Below are 26,094 nucleotides of genomic sequence, written 5' to 3' on the forward strand. Positions count from 1 at the left end.
TTGTATGATATGACCTCGGTGATGCAGCAGCAAACAATAATTGAAAGCAGTATGCTGTCTCCCTCTCTCCTTCCCAGGACCTTGCATTTGCAGAGCACAGGATAATGCTTTACAAGTCAGTTTCTCCTAGCCCGTGTACCCTTGTCTTGGCAACTTTAAAAATATTCTTTACAAATCATGGATGGATAATTTGACTCCCTCCATGAGTGAACAAAGCCTGCTGGGACTAGCCTTACCACAGAGGCCGTTCTGTCTGACTGATCTTTATTACTGCCAGAGAGATACAGTCTGTGCAAAAACATGCATAAAATAAGCCTTGTGGGAACCATGTAGTGCCCAGGGAGCTCCCATTCATTCCTATCCAGTAAGAAGCCTGGCTTAAGCACGTTTTACTCTGGGCTTCCTGCAAAGGAAGATTTCTCTGCAGGAAAACAGAGGCTCAGGGCACACTTGATAACTGAGCCTTAGACAGCAGGCACTGCAGAAGCAGCAGTGCCTCCTGCCCAATCCACTCTGCCCCAGCTTTGCCCTGAGATATAGGTGGTGAGGAGAGCTGCATCTCTGGATCCATGCCTCAGCAAGGGGGTTTTGATGAACAACTGAAAACCAGCAACTAAACACTCTCCTTTTCCTCTTATTCAGAAGCAGATAATAATGATTTGAGTCATGTGTTCCAGATATGGGGAAGCACATCTGTCACTTTTAGCAGCTCAGAGTTGCGTTTGCAATGGTTTTGCTATGTTCACCAGGACGACTAAGTCTTCTCAGCAGGGCTGCTCTCAATCTGTTCGTCTCCTGGTCTGTAGATATATCCAGGATTGCCCTGAACCAAGTGCAACACCTGTCCAGGTACCTTTGGTTGGCATCCCTTCCTTCTGCCATATCAGTTGCACCATTCAACTTGGTGTCATCTGCAGACCATTAGTTACCACCTCCACATGGACACAGAGCCGTTAACATCAAACCCTCTGGCTGTGATCTTCCAAGCAAATCCTCATCTACTGAATGTTCCACCCTTGAAGCCCATATTCCTCCAATTTGGAGATAAGATTATGATGTGGGACCATGTCAAAGGCCTTGCACAAGTCCAGGTAGATGACTGTACACACACAAGTTTTTCAAGCAAATACAATGAAGGATCAACAACTCTCTCCCTCCTAGTCCAAACTTATTTTCCATGGGTCTGGATATACCTTATCCTGCCCCACACATCAGTTGATTATTTCTTGAAGAAGTGAGGAATGTTTAAGATATATTTCTTGATCTGCATTTTTTGTAACAGATAGCTTTAGTGCATCAAATCATGTTGCTTCTAGAGCAACTGGGTCCAAACTAGAGACTTCCCTGGCCTGATACAGCAAGGAATTAGTGCAGCCTCCAGCATCAGCACTCCCACAGCTGTGGTACCATTACCCTGAAATCCTTGTTAACGGAAAACAGAAAATACACTTGATGTATAAAGATGAGAATTCATTGTAAATGTAATTAAAACCTTAAAAGTGCATTCAAGGAATGGATATTGGCGCTGATCTAATTATAGAAAAGGAGGGAAAAAGTCAGCGAGGAGAAAATGCTGTTACAGAGGAAATATTTTGTTAGTAACTCTACACTTAAAATTGCTATATACGCACTTTCCAGCTTTACCGCTTTCTTTGGTGTTGTGCTCAGCTTTCCACTCCCTTTGGGGTCCTGATGTTGATGGCTTCAGTCTGGGGCTGGGTGTCAAGTCACCCACAGTCTAAGTCCTTCACAGGGAGAAATGCAGAATAGGAGTCAATGGCTTATCCTTGTATGGAGTCACATGAAATGTGGTCATTTTCATATGCTGCACGTTGTTCTTCCTTCACTAATCCACAAGTCCACTTTAAATCTTATTTTACTACACGTGGTATGTTTCACATGTGTTAGATGCTTCTGTTGGGTCCTTGCTCTCCTGGTTGTCTCTAATCCCAGTGCAGCCCATGTCCAGGTATGCATTTCTTTACCTCACCTTTGGTGAGTGTCCTGTCCGTTACTGTCTCATCCTGAATGCCTCAGCATCACATCCCATGTCTCCACTTTCCAGTACCTCTGCTATCATAACTGATAACTAATTACTCCTTTATCATAACATAATCACAACTAGTGGTGTCCTCCAGGGGTTTGTACTAGGTCCTGTCTTGTTTGACTTCTGTATCAGTGACCTGAGTGAAGGGACAGAGTGCAACCTGAACATGTTTTCTGATGATACAAAGCTAAGAAGAGTAGCTGGCATACCAGTAGGCTGTGCTGCCATTCAGTGAGATCTGGGCAAACTGGAAGGTTTGGGGATAACCTGCTGGGAAGTAGCTCTGCAGAGAAGGACCTGGGTGTCCTGGTTTAACAACAGGTTGACCACAAGCCAGAAGTGTGCCCTTGTGGCCAAGGCCAGCGGTATCCTGGGAAGTATTAAAAAGTGTATGGTCTGTAAGCCGAGGGAGGCCACATCTGGAGTTATGTGTCCAGTTCTGGGCTCCTCAGTTCAAGAAAGACAGGGAACTTCTAGAGAGAGCCCAGCAAAGGGTGATAAAGATGACTGGGGCCTGGAGCATCTCCCTTTTGAGGAAAGTCTGAGAGAGCTGGGCCTGTTCAGCCTGGAGAAGAGAAGGCTGAGATGGGATCTCAGCACTGTTTATAAGTATCTAAAGTGTGGGAATCAAGCAGATGGGGCCAGGCTCTTTTTAGTGATGTGAAGTGATAGAACAAGGGACAATAGGCAAAAACAGGCATACAGGAAGTTCCATAAAAACATGAGGAAGAACTTTACTGTGAGGATGACAGAGCAATGGAACAGGTTGCTCAGAGGGGCCGCAGAGTTTGGAGATATTCAAAAGCTGCCTGGACACTTTCCTGTGCAGCCTACCATATGGAACCTGCTTTAGCAGGGGATTGGACTTGGTGATCTCCAGACGTCCCTTCCAATCTCTGTGGTTCTGTGATTCTATGACTTTTTATCAGATCAGTATTTCTCCACAAGTCATTATGGTAGAGTCACAGACACTCAGCGCCTGCCTAAAGCTATCATCGTATCATCAGAAGATGAGCAAATTCAAACAAATTTAGGTATAGAGACCTGGTCATTAGGAAAAAAAAAAAAAAATGTTGTTAGGGCTAAAGCAGGTGAAACGAAGCAAGTCCTGAGGCTGTGCAGCAGTACAGAGCCTGTGCCCTGTCCCCAGGGGTGACTGTGCTGCATTGAGGTGGCTGCAGAGCTACTCTGAGATGACGGTCAGACCACAGTTCCCTGTGCAACCACAAATATCCAGAAAACCTTTTTCCTGTGTTTGTGTTGCCTGAGAAGATCCAATTCTCACTTGCTCACAAGGCCACTGAGCTCAGTAGGAAAACAGCCATTAATTTCATCTGGCTTTGTACAGCTTTTGGTGCAGTAAAGCCAATGGAGTGATAAGTGAATCTTTAGGGTATGAATGTACTTTTGTGCTTCCCTGCATCTACAGATAAGAGGCTGTGCAAGAGGTTGGAAAGATGTGTTGTTCACAGGGCCCATCCTGCTCCATTAAATGCAAAGCAGGAGAACTCAGATCCAGTCATTTAAACTTAACATCAGTAACGGCTGTGGTGATGACAACAGCAAGTACCACAGTATTTTCATTTTGCAGTAAACTGCTGTCTTTCTGCAAAGGTGAATTCTGCAATTGCTAACCTGTGGGTTGCTTTAGTCCAAAGCCTTTGAATTTATGGTGAGTAATTTTATTATGATGATGAGGCAGGAACTCGTTTTCAGTGAAACAGATGATGAGTAAGCTGAAACAAGGCAATTTTCAAGGAAACACCCCAGTCATACATGACCCGGTACAGCCACGAAGGTATAAATGACTGCTGGGCTTCTCAACAAAGAGGAATGCGTAACCACAGGAAGTGAGTGCCCCATTTCATGTTAAGAGTTTATTCTTGCTGTACCTGAGTTCTTCTACAAATAAGGGACAGAGGATTAAACAGAGGTTGCCTTCTTCACAGTGGGTCTTGTTTTACAGTAAAGAAGGAAAAGAAATCTCAGCCCAGCAGAATCTGTATGGAAAGCATAAACCCTGTGCGTGAATTCAGGCTCTGTTAAAGTTACACCTCTTGCTATTTCACAGCTGTTGCTTCAGCAGAAGTGAAAGCATTACAATACACCAAGTAGCAATATGGGAAAGTTGCAGAAATAAATCATGTTTTCATCCTCTATAAAAATCATAGAAGAATTCCCCCAAAAGTTTTCACAAATTCTGCAGAAGGGAATAAATTACAACTGGCATCTGGAAAACCTCTTTTCACTTGTTTACATTCAAGAGAGCTTGAAATGAAATTAAATGCTGCAGAAAGGATATGTTTCCAGCTTTCTCTTTCTGTCCTAAAGAGGGAGCTAGAAAACTGTTTGGTTCAGTCTAATTGCTTTTTGGTGGTTTCTCTGCTGTTGTTTTCCGCTAACTTCATGACCTCTGCATTCCAGTCAATTAATTTTCTTCTATTGCTTTAAAATTATGAGGGAGGAAATAATTTTACATGCATTCATTGGTTCTGTTTAATCATGTTCTAGACTGTAAAAAAGAGGGCTGAGTGGCAAAGTGTTAATGTGAGAAAATACTAATAGATTCATTGCAAAGTTGGGATTAAATGTGGTGTCTGTGCTTATTTAACCTATTTTTTGTGGGTTTTATATCTTAAAAATAAGTATAAACAAGGGCCAAAATGGGCTAAGTGCCATGCCAAAATTTCCATACTGTCATTGAAGTTCAGATGCATTTTTAATTTCCCTGCTCCCCAGTATCTCAATAACTCCCAGTTTGCAGTGTCAACTTACTGCCAGAAGAATGAAAGTAGTGGTGCCTTGTTGTCTTGAATAGCATGCATGGTTCAGATCATGCAATTTCAAGGGAGTTTCAAGGTCTACTCTGAATATAATAGCCAGATGTGGCTACTGTGTTGAAAAATAGTGTTTTGTATCTGATTATTTGCTCTACCAAATAGGTAGAATTGTGTATCTCTTCTAGTTTCCAAGGAAATAAATATTCATTTATTTCTTTCAGAGCAACCTACTTATATTAAAATTGGAATATGTTCAGACAATAGCACTCTGTATACACTGCTCATTGTATGTGAGCACAGAAGAGGGAAAAGTATTATTTAAACCAGATAAACTCCTGGTAGAAGTGCTAATGGATATCAGTTGCCTTTAGATGTGATTACATTTGAGATGGCTTTTAAACAGCAGTCAGATCTAGAATCTGAGCAGTCATATTCTAGATCTGCCTTCAGGTGAACAGAAGGAATGTAATCACTTACTAAATTAGAAAGAGAAGGATTTGATGACTGGGCAGTTGGATGGACAAGGAAGTGGTTGCAAGATCATACCCAGAGAATAGTGGCCAATGGCTTGATGTCTGGTTGGAGATCAGTGACAAGTGGTGTTCCTCACTGCACCAATGCTCTTTAATATCTTCGTCAGTGACATCAACAGTGGGATCAAGTGCATTCAGCACATCTGTGGATGCCACCAAGCTGTGTGGTGCAGTCAACACTCTTGAGGAACAGAATGCCATTCAGAGAGACCTAAACAAGTTTGAAAAGTGGGTGCAAGTAACCTCATGAGGTTCAACAAATCCAAGCGAAAGGTCTTGCACCTGGGTCATGGCAAGCCCCACTGTCAGTACAAGCTGGGGGATGTAAGGACAGAGCACAGCCCTGCTGAAAAGGACCTAGGGGTACTGGTGGATGGCAAGCTGGACATGAGCCAGTGATGTCCCCTTGCAGACCAGAAAGCCAACTGTATCCTGGGCTGCATCAAAAGAAGCATGGCCAGCAGGCTGAGGGAGGTGATCCTGCCCCTCTGCTCTGCTTTGGTGGGACCTGGAGTACTGTATCCAGATGTGGAGTTCTCAGTACAAGAGAAATGTGGACCTGCTGGAGCATGTTCAGAGAAGGGTCACAAAAATGGTCCAAGGGATGGAATACTTCCCCTGTGAGGACAGGCTGAGAAAGCTGGGGCTGTTCATCCTGGAGAAGAGAAGGTTTCAGGAGGCCTTTAAAGCAGCCTTACAGCATCTAAAGGGGAGCTGTAAGAAAGAAAGGGACAGACTCTTTAGCACGGTTCGTTGTGATAGGACAAGGGAAAATGGTTTCAAACTAACAGAAGAAAGATTTATCTTGGACATAAGAAAAAAGTTTTTTGCCAAAAAACTTGGTGGTGAGGCATTGGAACAGGTTGCTCAGGGAGGTGGTGGGAGTCCCATCCTTGGAGACCCTCAAGCTCAGGGTGGATGGGGCTCTGAGCAACCTGATATAGCTGTAGATGTCCCTGTTCACTGCAGGGAGTCGGACTAGGTGACTTATAAAGGTTCCTTCCAATTCGAATAAATCTATGGTTCTTATTCTCTAAAATCAAACATCACCATATGTGAACATTTAGGAAGAAAATGGGTACAGTTTCTAGTAAAACAAGCACTGGATATAGTTACTTTTAAACACTTATTCCTCAAAATAGAGATTTTTTAAAAAGAATAAGACTAACATTGGGACAAAAGAAAGTATTGTTTCCAGGAGCTTTGACTATCAATATATTCAGATGTATTTTAACCCTTTATGTACAAGACCAATAATGACAGTACACGTCAAAGGTGAGCTCATCTTAATCTTTTGCGCTGGGCTATTATTTCTGCATGGGAACTTCTTCTCTCAATTTGATAAGAAAGAATATGAAGTCACTTTGTTTATCAGTTTTATATACCTATGGGACCAGGATGTCCTGGGTAAGCTGAATTTTTTCTATGTCCTTTATCAATTATTATATCCTTTTTTTATTTCCACTTCTCTTTCTAAAAATGGGAGTAATAATCCCTAACATAGCGTGAAAAATGGTGTAAAACCTGGCAAAGAAAACTGCTGTGTCTGAACTTTTAGTTTCTGTTTCCTAAATCATGTCTACTTAAAGAAAATCCCATCTCTAAGGTGTTGTAGATTTAGTGTGTGATAAAGAATGGTCAAAAGTCTTTGGAATTTTAATGTGGTTCACCTTGAAGGAAATGAAGTATCTGCAAAACCAACCACAATTTTGGGTTTCTTCAATAAGAAAGTAAAATACTTCCTCTTTCAGGAATACATTATGAACTACTACTTCTCTCAGTGAGAATCTTCACACCTTCATCTATAGAAGGGTATGTTAAATAAGTGTATCATGTATATCTTTCTTGTTGAAACTGACTTATGCAAGCACTGATCCAGCCTATAACCATCCGTGATCACACGTGGATGATTTTTTTATGGGCTGTGGTGGTTTTTGCAAGCTGCAGAATCAGCTGGGGACTTGTAAAATAGCTCTGAAAGAAGGCTGGGCATGTTGAATGCCCTCACAGTGGGTTATGGATACTTTATGTGTTCCTCTGTAACTAAGGTATTATGGAGTATTACTGAAAGATGATTACAAAACACTGGGAATAATGTAAGAAATATACCTGAAGTCTTCCCACAACTATTTCAGCTTCTATAGTGATATGTTTGACAGTCTTTGTTTACTGTAAAACTATGTCTTGTCCTGTTGAATTTTCTCCAAGAAAAGCAATATCCGAACATGAAAGCAGCACACTGACCAAAAAGAAATTGCTTCACTTGACTGGGGAGAATCAGTTCATAAGCCTAGGCATAGAGTTAATTATACCCGATGCCTATGACACAAATAATGCACCCTTAAGATTAAAAATAAGAAGACAAATTCTTTTCCATTTTAATGTTTTAATGTTCCTGTTGCATCTTCATTCTGGGCCTGACTGAAAGTTTACAGAAGTAAACGGATCTGTTTCCAGTATAATCAGTTGGTTTAACTGAGATACAGGGCTCTTCAATAACATTTGGCAAACCCAAGTTGCTACCGTAAGTGCCCTTTTGCGGTTAGTTGGTACACACTCATGCTGCCACTAAGGCTGCTTGAGACAGTCTTATTTTTCCTCTTTGAAATATGAGCTCTTATACTGTGAACTGAAACTCAGCTTGAAGATACTGGGTGAAAAGTTCTTGCTGCAGTTAACTTGTCCATCTAAATCAGCCAGAGAACATAAGAATCTTCTTCCTCTGGTTGAGAAATTATCCAAGACTTCAAAATGAACTTCCAATTAAGCATGAGTATTATTTACAAATTACAAAGCACCGCCTCTTGTTAGTGAAGAGAGAGAGAGGAAAAAAAGTGATTAATAGCCAGTGCAGCTAATTGGCTACTTGAAAAATTTAAATTAATTGCATTTCAATTCTTTGTCTATGTGTTGTCCCAAAAGGATTTCCCTTTTTCACAAATTTAGGAGGAAGCCGGATATTTACATTTAGGGATCTTCATCTGTTGCAAGTGATGAGAAATTTTTGCATGCTGGAAGGAGATCCCCTAAAGCCATAACTGTTATAAGTCATTCCTGGCATTTCTTATCCCACTTGGCTGGTGGAGCCTCTTCCTATATTCAGGTGGTATTTATCTGTGCTTATTCAGATGTTTTTTTACAGAATATCTTGGGATTGATCAGTCTTATACAGACAGAAAATTGCCACCAGCCTTTGCATGGTGTGCCCTTGCCTGGTGTGTTCTTATCTCCTACAGGCCCAATACATCTCAGTCTGTCATGTGTGCCATATGTTGACTCAGCTAATCTTTCCTCAGCTCCTTGCAAGCATCATGTCATTCATCTTGGTGTTTTGCTGAAGTCAGGTCTGCTGTTGTTTTTCTGCTTATTAAGGCTGTGCTGTTTCCACAGGGCCAGTGGAAGAACACCTTCAGAAAAGACAGAAATCAGGTGAGCTGCACTGGAAGGGCAGTGTTGTGATTGCCAGGAAATCCTGCTTTCCACAGGGAGCAGTGTGATGGATTACCAGTACATTACAAAAGACCAAAACAGGCTACTGTCATTGGGATTTTTTTCTGGAGGGATTAGATTCATACAGTCTGCAGTGATTTCATGAGACAGCTGCCAACATCCTGAGGCTGCCTTCAGATGAAGACCTTGTGATTGTTTATCCCAAAATTTCCCAGTACCGTGTTCAGTGCTACCATGCATTTGTTGAGGAGTACTGGCTGACCACAAGTCAAAGACTGCATCTTTTGCAATGGCCAAGAGGGGCTCTGCATAATATGGGCTCCTAGTTGTAGGTTTATGCTTTGGTTCTGGGTCCAGCTCCAGAGCGCCACTTGTTGCTTTCCAATGGCACCATGTCTCTGGTGCTCCAAGAGTAGGGAAGAGCATATCCCCACCCTGACAAAGGGGAACGAGTGTCCCAAATTCAGCTTAACAGGTTATCTCCTGTGAGACCTCAGAGAGGTATAGGATAAGGTTACAAAACAATCACGCTACTTTCCCAAGCAGTTTATCTCTCTCTGTCATGTAACTTTTGCTTGTGAGAATTTCATTAGAATGCATAGTGTTCTTTTGGAGTATAGTATTTGTTTTTTCTGAGAGTCACAAGCTTAGAAAAAAACTGTGGTGGCATCAGGAAGGTTTGTTTCCTGTCATTTATTGCCCTGCTAGTATGAACGCTTATTTTTTCTAAAGAACTATCTTGTGGTCAGCTGCATCTGGTGCTAATACACAATTACGGTAAATTTACATTTTACCAGCTGAAATTTCCTGTAAACCTTCTGTGGGCTAGCAATACAAAATGAAACTAAGCAAGTCACTCACAGATGAGAAATATTGTTTGATTTGATTTATTTATTTTTTGTTTTTAATTGTTTTATTTTCATCACGCCAGCTGGACTGGCTACTCACTGAGCACAATTTGTACCAAGTGTGAAAAAAAGCATGTGGCAAATAATCATTTTTAAGACACATTTTCCTCTGTTGCAAAAAGCCTTGCTGCTCTGCAGAGTGTTATGGGTGGGGATGTTCAGTGATCAGTCAGCTCCAAAGGAGCTTGCAAGAGGTTTGTTTCACTCTGTGTATCCCTCTAAGCTTCATACAAGAGCAAGAAAATGATGGTGGCTTCCTACTCATTATCTCATTGCAATGTGTGTGGCTCCTGGAGACATAGTCCCCAAGGCCAAAGGGAATTCCTACACATGACTTACGTAGAAGTGGCTGCAATGAGGTATAGACAGTATGAGATACGAATAAGTAATAGATACCATATGCATCTTGATCTTCATTCTGTAGGGCTTCAAGTGGGCCTGGAAATTCTCTACCATGATGCATATAATGAATAATGTTGGTGCTCAAAATGCATTATTTTTTTTTTCTCCTATCCCTACATGTAGCTGTACCTGTTTGTGTAAAACTGTCAATCTTTCCCATCATCTGCCCCATCTTTTTGCAGGGGTTTTTAAGCCATATTGAAGACTCCTTTATTTCTTGGCTGTGTAGCTCTCTCATTTTCATTTCTTCTTGATCTCACTCACAGGTAGACATTCAATCACTATCACTTCTGAGCACTACCCACTCCACTCCTTGAACTTATCTTTTTCTACCCAAACTAAAATGTCTTCATGAATGGCCAACACTTAGTGGTCAAATGGAATCATAATTTTCTAGTTGTCAACCACTTTTAGATCCAGGCTAGCAACTTTTCCTCAGGCTTGCAAGTCACATGTCTCCTTCAGATCAACATTCTTTGGGTCTTCACATTCTTGTTGTATTGCAAGTTCTACAAAGTCTACAAATACAATACCACTGAGTACAGCACTTCTTCCATCCACATAGGTAAATTTAACAGCCAAGTTTTTATTTTACCTTCATATTCTGTCATACTCTATTCCAGCGCTCTTTTCCTGGGCTGGAGCAATGCAGTCTTGCCTTGACTATGCTGATTCATAATGCTTTAATCTTACTTTTTGCACTGTGTCATATTAGCCATGTGGCCTTAACCGCTGTGTCCTTCAGCAAATTTCCCTTTTTCCTTCACGTTAAATCTCCCTGTATGCACTCGCTTGGCTTCTTATCCTTGCTCTCATTTCCTGTGCACTGCAGAGATGTCCTGTATCTGGAGACCATATTTTTTCTGATGTTTCACACATCTAACTGTATCAGGTTTTATATAATTTCTAAGAAAAGACTTGAGCGATTTTAGAACCTGATGGCATCCAGTTTCCAATTATATGAGAATGTGGACAGCGGTTTCCTGTTGATTTGGTACAAATTATCAGTAAGTAGTGGCTTTACTTTTGGGATGAAGGTCTTACAGAGCCATGTGCCAGTTTCAAGTTGATCTTTCAAACTCTGGTCTACCATGTTTCTGTCAGTAGATGCTCAGACAAATGTGTACACTCAAGCTGGTGAGACCTACTTGGATCCTACTAAACCTACCATTTTCCATCTGCTTTCTTGAAAATTTTGGTAGCTGTTCCCTTGATAGTGTGCTTTTTGAGTCAGCTGCGCTCGCAGTATGAAGTCAGCGATGATCTCTTGTATGTCTTTGACTCCACTTTGACTCCTAATGTATGCTCAAGACTCAAGGAAAATCATAGAATCACAGGTTAGAAGACACCTTAAAGATCATTGAGCTCCAACATATCTGCTGTGGGATGTAGCCTTTGCTATGGGGAAGCTGGTAAGCCTTGTGTGGCATACCCTGATCATATTTCCCAACAGCACAAGGCTAAGGCAAAAAACCAAAAGATTTAAGTACTTTAAGCTGGAACTTAATGTGTCAAAAAGCTGAATTTGTCTGTATAAGTGGAAAAGAAGAGGTCTGCCTGTTTCTCTCAGGAATTCCAAAAATATTACAAAAAAAAAAAGTTGAAATTTTTTTTTGCCAATTGAAATAACAAATTCAGTAAACCCATGATATTTTCTGTGACTTTTTTCAACAAGAGATGATTGGAGCATGAAATGCAAGCCTCCTAGGGTTCCTTTTGTACCTGTGTATTTCTCTTCTGGATACTAGCCTCGTTAACACTAAGATACCTACCATGCTTTTTTGAGAGAACTGTAAGTGTAATGTTACCCTACTGTGTAAGCAACTTTTAACAAAGAAAAGTAGGAAAAAGCTTAGTTTTTATTTTTCTCCTCAAAGATGATACAATGAAATGCTGTTATCAAGGTCTCCATCTGGGAAACTTCAAATTCTAACTTACAGGCAAATTAGTCTTGCGAGATAAGCTTTTGCGCAAAGTTTAGGCTTTACACAATGTAAGCTGACAAACCTCAGAATGCTGCAAAACTAATGAAATTATTCCTATGACTTCTGCAACTCAGTTTGTCACCTCTAAGGAATCTTGTTTGCTCAGCAGACAGGTATACTCTGGATGGAAACCCAACTCTGTGGTGGTAACTGCTCAAGAACATGGAAATGAGTCATTTCCAGCTGAAGTCATATGTATAACTGCTGCTCTAGCTTAAGTCTGCACAAGTAATCCAGCCAAGAAAATACAAAATCAATTAAATTACAGGCATAAATTTCATCATTACTATCAATTATTAAACATAGGTAAACCAACATAGATAGCTTTCCACTTACAAAAAATATCTTCCTTGGAAAACAAGTACTGTCAGGAAAGGAATGACAGGAGTAGCTAGATAGAAACATGAAATGAATTCAACCTCTTCCAAGGCAGCAGAAACTGAATGTACATGTTGCAGAGCTCGTGCACACACACTCTGAGTGCCTCTGAAGCTGAGTTGGTTTGTGCTTTAGCTGTGGAGCTGATTACTCAGTTGCAGGAATAAAGGCAACATAGCAATCAGCCTGCATCAGTCTGCCACCCTGGAACTTTGGGCTGCTCCCCCTAGGTCCCCAGGGATGGCACTCAAAATTGTTCTCCCATGGATCCCTGTCCCTGGGTGCACTCACTCAAGATGTGCTCCTCTGTTTGCTCACAGCTGCCAGATGAATGCTCCCTTTGTGATTGCTTTGCCCTTGCACCTCTGTGCAGTGCCTCCTCTTCACCTTCCAGCCATTGAACACATTTCTCTCCAGCCACATTTTCCTTATTCTTCAAGTGGGAGAGCCCATTCTGTAATTTTAATTTGCCTTGCCTTTCTGCATCTGCATTGCAGATGTACTGGAGGTGCCTGAGTAATCTGTAATTATCACATGAGATATCCATTTCAATACTATTTTCTGAAATAAGATTTTTAGAGATTATGAACTTATACTTTTTTTCTTGCAAAGAAATATCAGTTGACAGGAGATACAGCCTTCAAATAATTTAGAATTCAAAATGAAATAATGAAATGTTCTTCTGCCCCTTTGCTCTAATAATTATCCTTGCTTTGACATTAGCAATTCATTCTCACTGTTGCTCTTTAACATTTTGGAAAAGTAACCACAAACTGTTTCTTTGGTACCCACGTACTTTAATTACTCTGTTGTCTCTTTACCTATATGAGTCAGCAAGACGACTTGTTCAATAGCCCTCTGTCTAGTTTAGTGCCTTTTTTATACAAATAGATACACCAAACAGCACACAAATAGGAAGGTTTTAGTACCTCTTAAATGTGTTGTGTTTGAACTCTTCGCTCCTTTGCTGCAGACTGTGCTCACTGCTTAGCTTTGACCGCATCTGAGCAAGACTAGCTTGGGATTCATTTCTCTTCTTGATAAAAATGCCTGCACCTCAGAACCATGGTAGTTATCTCGATCACCTCTTCACACAAGTGGTCCAACAACAGCAGGTATGTAATGCTGTGCATTACAGAGATGCAGGGAATCAGTGGCTCCATTGAGACATAGCTCTCTGTGAGCCATGGTAGTGGTTACCCTCCATCTCACAATCTATATTTAGCTTTTCTGTTGCTTTGCTTCTTGCACAAGCTGGGGGCAGGAGGGGGTCAGAGCTGCACTGCATGCAGTTCTCCTGGCGGGGCCTTGGCTGCTCAGCCCAGCAGCAAATTTCTATCCAGGCTGTTCAGCAGTTCTTAAAGTTCTGTGTCTGATGGAAAGAAAATGTGGCTTGTTTCTGGCACTCTGAAGCAAAGAAGCAATACTAAACCCAGCTGAACATCAGGTGGGGTTTGGTCTTGGACCTCTAGCTCTGAATTTTTTCACAATTCCTCTTCTCACCAAGGCCTTCTTAAACTCATGAAAGCTTGTGTTTCCTTTGCAACAATTTTATCTATGGTTAAGAATCAAATGTGTTATCCAGATGCTGCACATAAGTGAATTATTTCTGCCACTGCAAAAACATTATCTGTGCAAGCTGTGTGAGTGCGTGCATCTCCCTGTAGGATAAAGCATTGTGTGGCAGTTATTTGGTGTGTCAGCACAGGACTGCAGCAAAGTGGAAATTCATCTTTCTTCTTGGTCTGACAGCAGGTCAAGCATTTGTAAGCACCAATCCACCTCTCAGTCCTCATTGGAGGTGAAAAACTGGAACTGTGTCTGGCTGGTACCTTAGAAGACAAAAAACAACTTAGATGTTGAATTTATTATCTACGCCTCTGCATATTCCTACAGGAGGGGAGGCATTATATATGAGGACTCATCTAGCCAGAGACAAACTAAGAATAACTACCAGGGAGAAAAAAATAACAGTAAAATGCAGCAAAAACCACAGACTTTCCTATGAAGGAAACCAATTAGTTACAGGGAAGTTGTAGCCAGACGAAGTAGAACTCCCACACTTAATTTTTAGACTCATTATTTCTTATGTGGGTGAGTAAGAGTCTCTTCAATTAATGGATACTAGGAAAGATGGAAGGACAACAGCATAACCGTATTGATTCATTGAAATTGCCAATATTATTTGTTAGGAACTCAACACCTTTGTCCCAACTAAAAGCTGTTATGCTGTGTTGCATAAATCCAGAGGAGAGGTGAATGCAATAAAATAGTAAAGAATAGGGTGAAATGGGAGTGGTCATAATATCAAGTATTATTAAAAACTACCAAATTGTGTGGCTGAATCGTGCACATTCTTCTTTAAGCATGGAAATGGAGTGTTGAGAAAGACTTGGCAGAGACTTTTCTGAAAACTAAAATACATGTATTAATATACACATGCAAACAGCTGTGCAGTAGTCATCTGCTGATAGAAATTTCCTGTATGCCCAGCCAATGTCAGTGGAGTCACATCTCAGGGAAAGCAGAACAAGAAACATGCAAACGTGGCTCTGAAGACAATGTTTAGTGAGTGCGGTGATGAGGGGTTGATGGTTGTACTTGATGATCTTAGTGGTTTTTTTTCCAACTTTAATTATTCTATTATTATATAAGAAGGGGTGGGTTTGGGCCCTATTAATCCACTCCAGGAGATGTGGATAGGGTAGATCAAAACCTTGCTTGTTTTCCTATTTGAACCAATAAGTTCAGCTGTAGCTCAGCTGTAGCTTGTTCATCCAGAGCATGAGACCAGAGGAGGGCAAAGACAGCAGCAGGAGCAGAGTTGTCCATGTAGTAAGAGGGAAGGGTGAATGCGCTGCATATTTCATACTGTCCAGAGATGAGCACTGATTCAGATGAAGATCCTGACTCGGAGCTTCCTAAGATCCCTGCCACTTTCAGAAATGCCCTGCAGAGAAATGCACACAAGCCCCTTGGCCTGGAAAGGGTAGGTCAGGCTGACAGAAAAGTCAGAAATATGCCTTTTCTGTAATGTCAGCCATTTACTCACATGGTTTTGGAATGTTCATAAGAAAGGCCACTTCAGAGCAGAAAGTGGCCTAGCAAAATTGAAAATACATGAATTGATGTCAAACACTGTCTAACAAATTCTAGTGTATGTGAAGAGATTGCTATGTGGATAGCAAGAGCACCTAGATCTATTGGGCAATGGTAGAGGGAGTGTAGAGCTACTCCTCAGCACTAAGAGGTCAAACAGACCCTTCCACACTCTCCAAGAGCACCTCTGGTTTGAGACAGGGCTTTTGATAGATGTTACTTCTATAGAAAGTGAAAATGACAGTAAATTTGGGCTTCCAAGGATTTTAAAGCTATTTAATGGCTTGGTAAATACTTACTTGGATGCAGCCTTCATCACTGGATGGAAATACTTTGCTGAATTAGCTTCTACATATCCTTTCTGTGTATAACTTGTTTTAGAGACAGAGACACAAATTCTCTTAACTGTTCATGTAGCATTTTGGTCTATACATCATTCTAGAATTCATAGGAACTCTCTGAAAACAAAGAGCTAGCTTGATAAGAAGATCAGTTAGAGGTTTTAAAATGAGTAATTATTTCCATTTATATCCATGTCATTAGCCACTTGTGAAAAATATCATCTCATAAGTATACTAGGGTATTTTTCTGCCGTATTCAAGAAGCAAATAATTTTTTGCAATGTTTATGGAAAGAAAAAATAAAAGGGAAATAAAAGCAGCTGGGTAGATACCAGGAACTTCATTAAATGGACAGTATACACACACCTTCAGCACTGTTTGCTTCAAATAAGAAACAACAGAAATCTATTAATTCATAGACCATTTGTCATAAAATAATTCCCTGCTAACCTACCAACTAAGGCAACATTTATACGAACAACATAAAGCAGATGGATTCTATGTGTTTTCAACAAATCTCTGTAAACTACTGTCCACATTTTTAATTATTTTCTGGTCCTTCATGTATTTTTGAGAATTCTTTTGCATATCAGTAAAAGAGAGCTCTTCCAGAATCTCACAACCATTTTATTCCAAATGTGCATCCACTGTTTTGAATGAGGGAAAGGAGTTTAATACATTCATCTGTAATCAAAACCAGAACAACTTTGCTTTACAGTGAGTAAACAAACTTTTCCAGCATCAGGTCAAATTCCCTGGGTATCTGGTGTGTCCATAAGAGAAACCTGACTGAGGAATCAAACTGAAAACCTCGATCATCCAAATTAAATGCAGCCCACGGCAAATAGTAAAGCAGCCCACATTCTTCCTGTTTCTGAGGTGTTTATGTTTAGGGCGTTTTGAGATTATATAATAAAAAGGGAATGTTTGCATTAAGTTCTTTTCAATTTGCATTATGAAAGACTAACAAGAGCTTGGGAATGTAAGCAACAAATGAAGAAAACACTGGTGGTCTTTTTGGTATAAAATCATGAATGAGTAATATCTTTATTGAAGTCACAACCTCTTCCATACTAGTTCCTTTATTTATTTATTCAATAATTTGGGCCCACTACTGGAAAAAAAAAATAAGAACCTTATACAAAATGTCTAGAACACAATTTATATAACTTTTAAATAAATGAGAAAAAAAAAAGTATTTCCATTGATTTTTGTGAACTTTGAAATCTACAAACCTATAACAGGAATCTCAAACACCACCTGCATGAGGAACTACAAGTCAAGTGAACAATGTCGGGTTGGATTTTCTCTAGACACAATGAAGAACTGCACATGGACATGGCAACAAATTGGTTCAGACTGAGTTCTCTAGCATTTGTTTAGCCCTGTAGCCAAATTTTCAACTCCTGTTTGTATTTATTATGTTAATTACACCACTCGACTTAGACTCAAGATTTCTTGAGATAGTGTAGTCATCTAAATGTAGACAAATAAGGAGGTTGTTTTATAAAACACTGAAAGTAGATTTTAACTTGCTGGAAAAGCACCTTTTGCAGAGTATTTCTATTTAATGCTCCATCTAAAGATGAAAATAAAATGACAAGTCTTAACCTGCTCCTATAAGAACATTAATAGCCCACACCTGCATGCAGGCTTTGAGACAAGAAATCTAACTAAGCATCCACAACCTCCCTGGGCAGCCTGTTCCAGGACCTCACCACTCTCCCAGTAAAGAACTTCCCCCTGATATCCAACCTAAATCTTCCCCCTTTCAACTTAAAACCATTTCCCCTTGTCCTGCTCTTCAACTGAAATCCTTTTTTATTTTGAGCTCCCTCAGGTATGGTATGGCCTTGGTACAGATGCAGCCATTTTTTGCCATGGATCAAGGAATTGCCCGGCTTGCACCTGCAGTGAAATATCTAGCACAAACCTTCACTATGCCCTCCCAGGAAGAATATGCTCACTGTGAGAGAGCACCTCCGAAAGAAAAGAAGAAAAGTGGAAGCTGGAAGACTGGGAGTTGTATTTCTCTATGCTGCTTTAAAACAAGAGGCACACAGATGTTGTAGTTGCTGCTGTTGCTCAACCATTACATGGTTCCTCACCTACTTCAGCAGCCTACATACATCCTATGCATTGCAGAAGTTGCCGTTATCACTATTCTGTCTCATACAAGGTTGCAGAGATGTGAGAGTTTTTGTATGAGTACCTATTTTAGGCTGAAAACCCCAAGCCAGGTTTGGGTTGTTTTCAACCTGCAGACCTTTTCTGGACATTTCATTTCCCCTACCTCCCACTGATCATGCCAGAATAAAGGCATGGTCACCCCTGGAAGAGTCACTCAGGAGAAAGGAGGTGAGTAGAGCAGCGCTGACCCAGGAGTCCTGTGGGATTCTGGAGTGAAACGGCTGCACTACAAACTGTAGGCACAAGGTTTGTACCTACACAAAGGGGTCCTATTGGCTATCGATTATCTAAAATGTCTCAGGGGAATCCCAGCAGTCTGCAAGCCAGTAAAGGTGACATCCATACCATGCAATTTCGAGACAGAGTGGGCTCGTGGATAAATGTGGTGCACAAGAAATTAATAAATATGACATTTATGAAAGGAAGTCACACCTCACTGTTAAGCTAGAGTCAGGGCAGACTCAAAACATTATCTCCCTGAATCCACTCTCATAGTACAGCTGCCAGCAAACCTGACTTGTTACGTAAAACCAAAGGCCCCACATGAGCACATAACTGGTTAAAAGATGAGAAGTAAAGCATATGACTTAGAGTAAGGATTTTGCAATTAGGTGATTTTAATCACAAGAAGGCTTGCCTGGGCCTGGGCCTTTTTAATTTGGCCATCTGAAATTTGGGAAATGGAGTGAAAAGTGGAATAATACAGATTGCTGATGTACTAAGGTATTCAGAGTAGCAAAGAGGAGGTCCAGCTACAGAGATCTGTTAAAGGATTTTAGAATACTGAGTAACAAGGCAGTAAATTGGCAGACTAAAGTCAGTGCTGATGATTACAAAATTATACACATGAGAAAAAGCAATCTTCATTTTACACACACAGTAATGGGTGCTGAATAAGCTCGTGTGTTTAAGGAACAAGACGTTAGGATTTCAGCAGCCAGCTCTGTAAAAAAATTGATTTGTCTGAGTAGTAGTAAAGATGTCAGATAGAAAACTAGCAACCGTTGGAAAGGAATTGTCAGAAAACAGAAATCATTATGGCACAGTATGACTACAGCCTGGTGTATGGCCCTGGTTCTTTATCTCAAAGAGAATATGGGAAAGTATCTCAAAAACAATCAATAGAATAAATAGAAAAGAGCCAAATGATGGCATGGCTGCTATGTGGGAGACAGCTGAGGCTGAGGTCTGCTCAGCCAGCAACAGAGACAACTCGGTGGTGGAGTGAAATGTGGATGTCTAAACACAGGAGTCACTTGGAGGGAGCACAGAGGCTCTCTTTGTCCCTCTCAGCCCCATGGTGGGGTGAGGAGAGTGAATATCAGGCTCAGAGTAAGGAGTGTGAAGAGCCATGTGGAGGAGCAGAGACCAGGGACAGAATGAACGTACTGCAGAAGCGGTGCATCAAATACACAGCCTTTCTGAAACGATCCATTTTATCCACTTTTAAAAATCATTTCTTTTCCTTTTCTAATTATAACCACCACAGAGCAGATGATACCATTTCACTCCTGTGCACACACATGTGTTAGCTCTCCCAGACTGTGTCACTGGATAAAATTGTACTGACCTTCACTAGAAATATCCAGCATTTCTACTGGTTTTCTCTTTGAAAAGATTTAGGGCAGCCATTAAAATCCATTTTGCACTTAAATGTAGCTTAGCTGGAAATGTTTTCCTTACTCGGATATTGTGAGGAACAATGCAGGAGATCCATGACTCCTTTGGATATGAAAGAAGATCTGACAGACTTTCATGTTAAATATGAATTCCTTCATTTGTATGATACACAACTGAGAGGAAAAACATGCTCTTGTGAAGTCATATTTTTGTGGTGTTCTCCTCTAGCACATTTATCATTATCCTCTAGCACATTATTAATGAAGCAAAACTGGGAATGGTTGGTTCCGCACATTATCTTAAGCACCCTGCAGAAGTAGTCTTACAGACTCGCACTGGGTACTGAAGGCTCAGGGAAGATTCAACATGATGTGCCTGAGCAACATCCTGTCCCCCAAACTGCCAGCTATTTGAGCCAGTTTTGATAGGGCACCAGAAGGAATACATCTGATGGCACAGAGCAGGGAATGGCATGTTGTATGGCTATGGGCATTTGGGGCAGGGTGGATGGGCAAATTCATCTGTTGGATGTATAGCAGTTACCCTTAACTGTTTTTGGTGGAACCCTTTGGAAAGGAGTGGAAAGAGGTAGAGATTTCAGTTTGTAGACCGACAAAACAGGGAATTTCCCTTTGAGATCCTAACCAGTTCTGGCTATAAATTTATGCAGGAGGAGCAGGGAGACTCACTGTCTCACTGTTAGTGCCTAATGAAACTTGGACTTGTTCCTTCTCCTCCCTTCATGCAGAAGCTGCTGCAGCTGTCTTTGCTTCCCTGGACGACAGCTGTTTGTTCCCTTTTTAGAAACACCTCATGTAACACCACATACACAGAAAGATACACTGCTTATGTTAAATGTGTACAAAGGCTTCTCATGCATAGTCCACAAACTGGAGAAATCCCACAGCATTACATCACTTGTGTGTCGCAAGCACATGGCTGTGATGAATACAAACAAGAACAGCTGTTTCCTTCAAAATCAATTCAAGTCTCTAGGATTACTGAGTCACTTTGTTATGACTAAAATGGGGGCATGAATGAGGGTGTCTTACACCAGGGGAGACACCTGGGCACGAGGAAGTAGAAAAGGCTGCAACAATTACAGAGAAACCCATTAGGTTTGTTGCAACTAAACTTTGGTCACAGTGATGTGTTACTGCTTCAGCTTACAGATTTGGCTTGGTATGAACTAGAAGTCTCATGTTGGCAGGAATCCCAAAGAAAGCCTGCCCTGTTCCCAGTCAACTCAGCCAGTCTGCCCCTAGATTGTTTATTTGGTAGCACCCTTGGAACCCGAAAATTGGAAAGTCCCACAAACTCCCCTCCTCAAGCCCAAGACTCTGGGACTATCCAAATCCATTCCCAGACCTTGGGTGGAGTGAAGAAACTGAAACCTTCATCGACCTGTGTAGGGTTGTCTTTTGTGACAACATCAAGAAAAACTGGAATTCTACTTTTTCATAGAGATTCTCGTGAATAAATGCACAAGCACACTTAATTAATTTCTTCTTTTCTTTATTTAATATCCAAATGTTAAGGAACTTTTGCTGTGAAATCCAAAGTGTTAAATAATACTCAAATACAAAAATACAGTCCTTGAGATAAAATCTTCCATACTGCTACTTCCAAATAAATAAACTGATGTCAGAGACACTTAGATGATTCAATACAAAAAATGTACAGAGACGTTCATAGTAAGTGCATTGAAGTTAAGTCAGTGCAATAGAACTTGTCACATTTCCTGGAGCTGCCAAGTATCCTGGCCTCTCAGTGCATAATAATAATAATTATCAACAATAAACCACCCAGATCCCAGTTCAGAAAAGTGCTTCAGCATTTTCTCACCTTAAAGCTCATCTATTTCCATGATTTGGATTTAGATATGCTTAGAGCTGAGCAGATGTGAATGGGCTTTCCTGAGTACAGTATCAACGTCAATTCAGTATTTCCACACAGAAACTTGGTAAACATCACCTCGTTCAGTATTTTCAGGTCAACAAACATACAGCAGATAGACAGGATTTTAAGACAAAATCTTTTCTTGCATAGCAGTAGGAGGTATAAATACTTTCATTGTTGTTGTTGTTTTTTATTTTAATATAAATAATTATTTAAAATACTTAAATATTAATAAATAAACATATAAAAGCTCAGTTTAAAAAAATTAAAAAATAAACATTGTGCATTGTCAAATTTAAAATAGGTGAGCACAAAAGGTCATAAGATGCCATTAGCAACTGCATCTCCTCAAACACTGGCTCCTTTTCCTTTTAGAACTCGGAGGATCCACCAGCTTCTGTAAGACGCTGAACAGCTCATTCGCGGCTTTGCGCTGGATTCTCAAGTCGTTCATCTGTTTTGGGCAAGAAACAGAAAATACAAAGGTCACACTGAGAGCTGTATTTATTTACTGATTCCACCCTTCAGGCTTAACTGCTAATGACACAGAAGAGAAACTTTCGGTTATTCTACCATCCGGTTCCTGAAACTAAGAACCGCTTTTTCACAGATTTTTGTGTTCTGCCTTCTCTGTTACTTTGCAGTGTAACACACCAAGCACATGCTGTGCAATGGAGGCAGTCTGTGATCATTGCTGGTTTGTGACGCCACTTGTGGTACACACCAGCTGCCAGCTCCCCCAGAGCACAGGGATCAGCAGAAGTTGGTGGCTCACACCGCAAGCATTCATCCAACAAGCTGGGTGACCCAGAACCCACAGAGATGTGCCAGGCACAACTTCCCTACCCGATTTCTAATCGCCAGGAGCAGCTGCCAGTGCCTCTGTGCCAGACACTGGCAAGGCCCAGGGTCAGCAGCCCCAGTGAAAACATCATACTTTCCAGCCCAAGTGGAGCCAGCCAGGGGTTACCAGGTATGTTACCAAACCAACGCTGCCCTGCTTCAGGACTCTAAACTGGAGAACACAAGGTCACGAGTGCCTTGGAGGCAGACAAAGAGCCTTACCTGAAGCTTTGCCAGGTCCATGATATCTTTCACCTTCTTCGTGCCATCATTAAGGTTGTTTTTCAGAGTATAGAGCTCCTCAGATATGTGTTTAATGTGCGGCTTTGACTTGTCAGTGTTTTCAAGCATTTCTAAGTACATTGAAACAATCTGGCTCAGTATGATCCTTTTTTCATTTCTCTGTTGAAGAATACATTCAAAAAGAAAGGTCTGTGAGTGACCATCGAGAGGAAAATGAAGGAAACTAAAATCGAGGGTCCTCTCTGCCACTGGTGATGGCATGACAAAGAAGATGCTGTAAGTCATCTCCTGGGCTTGGCTGTACCTCAGGATAAATTCATGGTGCAGCACAAAGCACACTGAACTTTAAGAGATGCATTTTAAAGGAGGCTGATTTCTCATATCCAAGCTACTGAAGCCACCTCTGCTCATGTTCTCTCTGCTCGGGCTGGTTACATTGGCCTCAGAGCTGCTTTTTACCAGAAGTGCCCTTCAGAGCACGAGATGTTTTGTCACATCTGATTCTGACTCACCTCTGTCCAATTCTTCAGTTTCTCTACAATAATAGGTCCACCATCAGCTACATCTGAATGACTTGAGTTCTACAACAGAGAACATAAGCATCTGTTATACAAACACTATTTATTACAGGGTAAATAGTATTCTCCATTCAAACTAACAGTAAAAAGCACAGACGTGGTTTTTGCACCATTAATGTGTAATTATTGCAATGCTTTGGCTTCTGAGCTACTTTGCAAAGGAATTATCTAAGCACTAAATCACATTGGATGACTATATAGCAACAAAAACCCCATTAGTCTTCTTCTCAATTAAATCTTCTGATACAGCTCATGAGAACAGAGCCTTTTACCACCATATTTTACCGACTGTTCTGTCAGCTTTGTAACTGACAGCTGAGAACTAAATTATTAAGCCAAGCAGCTGGCTTGGCATTGTCAGATCCGGTAGCACCTCTAGGCTCAAATTCACCTTGTCTCGGTAAAATCTCATGTGGAACAAAATTAGCAATAAAACTATACTATAAAACTATCATTTGTAAAACTGGAGAATAGCCCAGTAGCCCACAGTCAGACATGGGGATATGTAAGAGGCTACCATATGGTATGGGGATATGTGGGCTACCAAGAGGCTTGCAGGGTCAGAGTTTAACCATCAGGTGTTAGCCACACACTGTGGTAGGCTCTAGGAAACAAACAATACAATTCTCCCAGCAAGGAAGGGCAAACTTAATCATTTCCTTTTCTATGTTTTGTCTTTCTTTTTATACACAACAGCTGCTATTTCCTTTTTCGTCTGCTTGGTAATTTAAATACCGTGAGTGTAATGGGAAAGCTTGCAGGCTGACAGTAAGCCCACAAGCTGATAGGCTCCTGGTGCTGAGCACTTTGCTGAAGCCAACTCTGCATCTCTGAAGAGTGGCAAGCATCTGCTGCTGACTGCAGCTTTTAATTTCTCTGCCAGGAGCTCACCACCACTCAAGATCTCTCAGACCAAGTTATGTATGTTCTAGTATGAATGTCTCTTAGCTGCACTAATGATGAATTTAGGATGTAAGGCTGATGCTACATCTGGCCTCATAGCAACTTGGAATAATAAAGTATTTCACCCTGTCTCTGAGGTGATTCTTTGACTACTATATCTCAACTTTCATATGCACAAAATTCTGAAAAATCAGAGCTGGAAATAGGAGCAGACTCTTGCTCTGACTTTCATGTGATTAAAGAAAATAGAAACAAAACCAACGGCATATTAAGATGAAAGAGTAAGATGAAGTGCCGCTATTGTAGATCTCTTATCTCTATGAGTAATCCCAGCTGCAGTCAGCTGTGAAATTCTTCAATGCTTCCTACTTGAAGACAGGTGAATTACTATTACAGTCATTAAGTTATCAAAATTCTGTCTGAAAAAAAAAGGTACTATCACTTAACATTTCTACACCAGACTATAGTCACAGACATCAGGATGCCTGGAGGTTGTAAAAGTGGCAGTAAATTGCATCTGAATAGAATGGAGTCTTGATTCATTCATAACAAACTGCATTAGGATTTCTTGTAATAAAATATGTCATGAATGTCAAAAGAGAATAGGGCTTGGAGAAGATCTTGTGAAAGGTTTAATATCCCTTTAATAAATACAAACTGCTGCATTAACAGTCACAGTATGAAAAACTGAAAGAAAAATTGAATCATACTTGTGGGAGACCAAAAGCTGACAAAACCCAAGAAACTGACCATATTGTCGTAAAAAGGAAAAAAAGAAAGAAGAAAAAAGAAAAAAGAAAAAGCAAAAGAAAAAAGATATAACAGAAAACATAATTCTATAATCATCATATACTGTATACTGATATACACTGAGACCTAGGACAAGCAGTGCTCTACAGTGCTACTGCATTTGTATCTACAGCACAAGAAGCAGAAGAAGAGAAATGCAGTAGAAGGCAATACTTACAAAGTCAGCTTTCAGTTTGTCTATATCATCTTGAAGTTGAACAAGATTTAGACTACTTGCAGTATGTCCATAATAGATCATGATGACAGACAGAACAAACAAGTTGTAAGTCTGGCAAGTCATCTTCTTGGTGATGGCTCAGTTCAACTGCTCTGATAACTTCTGGGAGATGGCAGATATAAGCTCAGTGAGCTTCAGCTTCTAATAGTTATGTGTTCTATTAGAAGAAAGTAGACAAGTGAACTTCATCTGCCTGACAGTGGTATTTATACCTGGTCTTGAAATTTTTTATTTCGTCATCACTGGCTGTGTATATTTAACCAAGATAGTGTTAGATAAGATTTTGCTACGGGCTGGTTGAGGGAATCCCTCGAAAGTGTCTTTCTTCAAGCATGGTCCTGGAAAATTTTTCAGTGGTTCATCAGAGGGTAAAATTTACGTGGCAATTTCTGAAGTTTCTTTTACCCGTGGTGGGGAAAAAGAGGGAAATTATGATACTGATTGAGAAGTATCCCTTGTGGCTCAGGCACACTCTTAACAAGCTATCTGAAAAATCGTCACATGTGGTTAAAGGGTCAATATAACAGTCAACTCATTTCTGGTATTCTTTTAAAGTAACCACTGAGGCTTCTGTGGCATCTATCAGAATCATTTTAAATTTTAAATCTCCTTAGTGCTGTCCTTTAATGAAACACTATTTTCATTCTTTCCATAGTCTGAAGTCTATTCTAGCTCCTTCTCATTATTTACCCCCGACTTCAAACTAGACTTAGAGAAAAAGATGTTCCAGCATGGATGCAATGATAGATTAAATATCCCTATGATTTCCTACTATCTGCAAAAGCAGGATATTTTCTATTCAAGGCACTCATCTGTGTCTGACAATGATTGAAATTTCTCACCTCTGTATTAAGTTCACCTATGTATG

General features: G+C 40.6%; 1 protein-coding gene across 1 annotated transcript; it reads right to left on the reverse strand.

Moving 5' to 3' along the window:
- Nucleotides 1-21,233: 21,233 nt before the first annotated feature.
- Nucleotides 21,234-25,402, reverse strand: IFNG (interferon gamma). The gene is made up of 4 exons (XM_015855753.1): nt 25,167-25,402; nt 23,231-23,299; nt 22,698-22,877; nt 21,234-22,086 (listed from the first exon to the last, which is right to left on the reverse strand). Exons 1-4 carry the CDS (start codon nt 25,287-25,289, stop codon nt 21,964-21,966), a joined length of 495 nt encoding a protein of 164 aa, XP_015711239.1. The 5' UTR covers nt 25,290-25,402; the 3' UTR covers nt 21,234-21,963.
- Nucleotides 25,403-26,094: the final 692 nt, after the last annotated feature.

Source organism: Coturnix japonica, chromosome 1, assembly GCF_001577835.2.
Source record: "Coturnix japonica isolate 7356 chromosome 1, Coturnix japonica 2.1, whole genome shotgun sequence".
Taxonomy (NCBI): domain Eukaryota; kingdom Metazoa; phylum Chordata; class Aves; order Galliformes; family Phasianidae; genus Coturnix; species Coturnix japonica.

Bases quoted from the DNA above. Each gene is read 5' to 3' on its own strand.
- IFNG (XM_015855753.1), bottom strand. From the start codon at position 25,289: ATGACTTGCCAGACTTACAACTTGTTTGTTCTGTCTGTCATCATGATC. The intron at 23,300-25,166 runs GTAAGTATTGCC...TCTCTGTTGTAG, and splicing joins ACAAACTGAAAGCTGACTTT to AACTCAAGTCATTCAGATGT. The intron at 22,087-22,697 runs GTAAGGCTCTTT...TGCCCAAAACAG, and splicing joins TGGACCTGGCAAAGCTTCAG to ATGAACGACTTGAGAATCCA.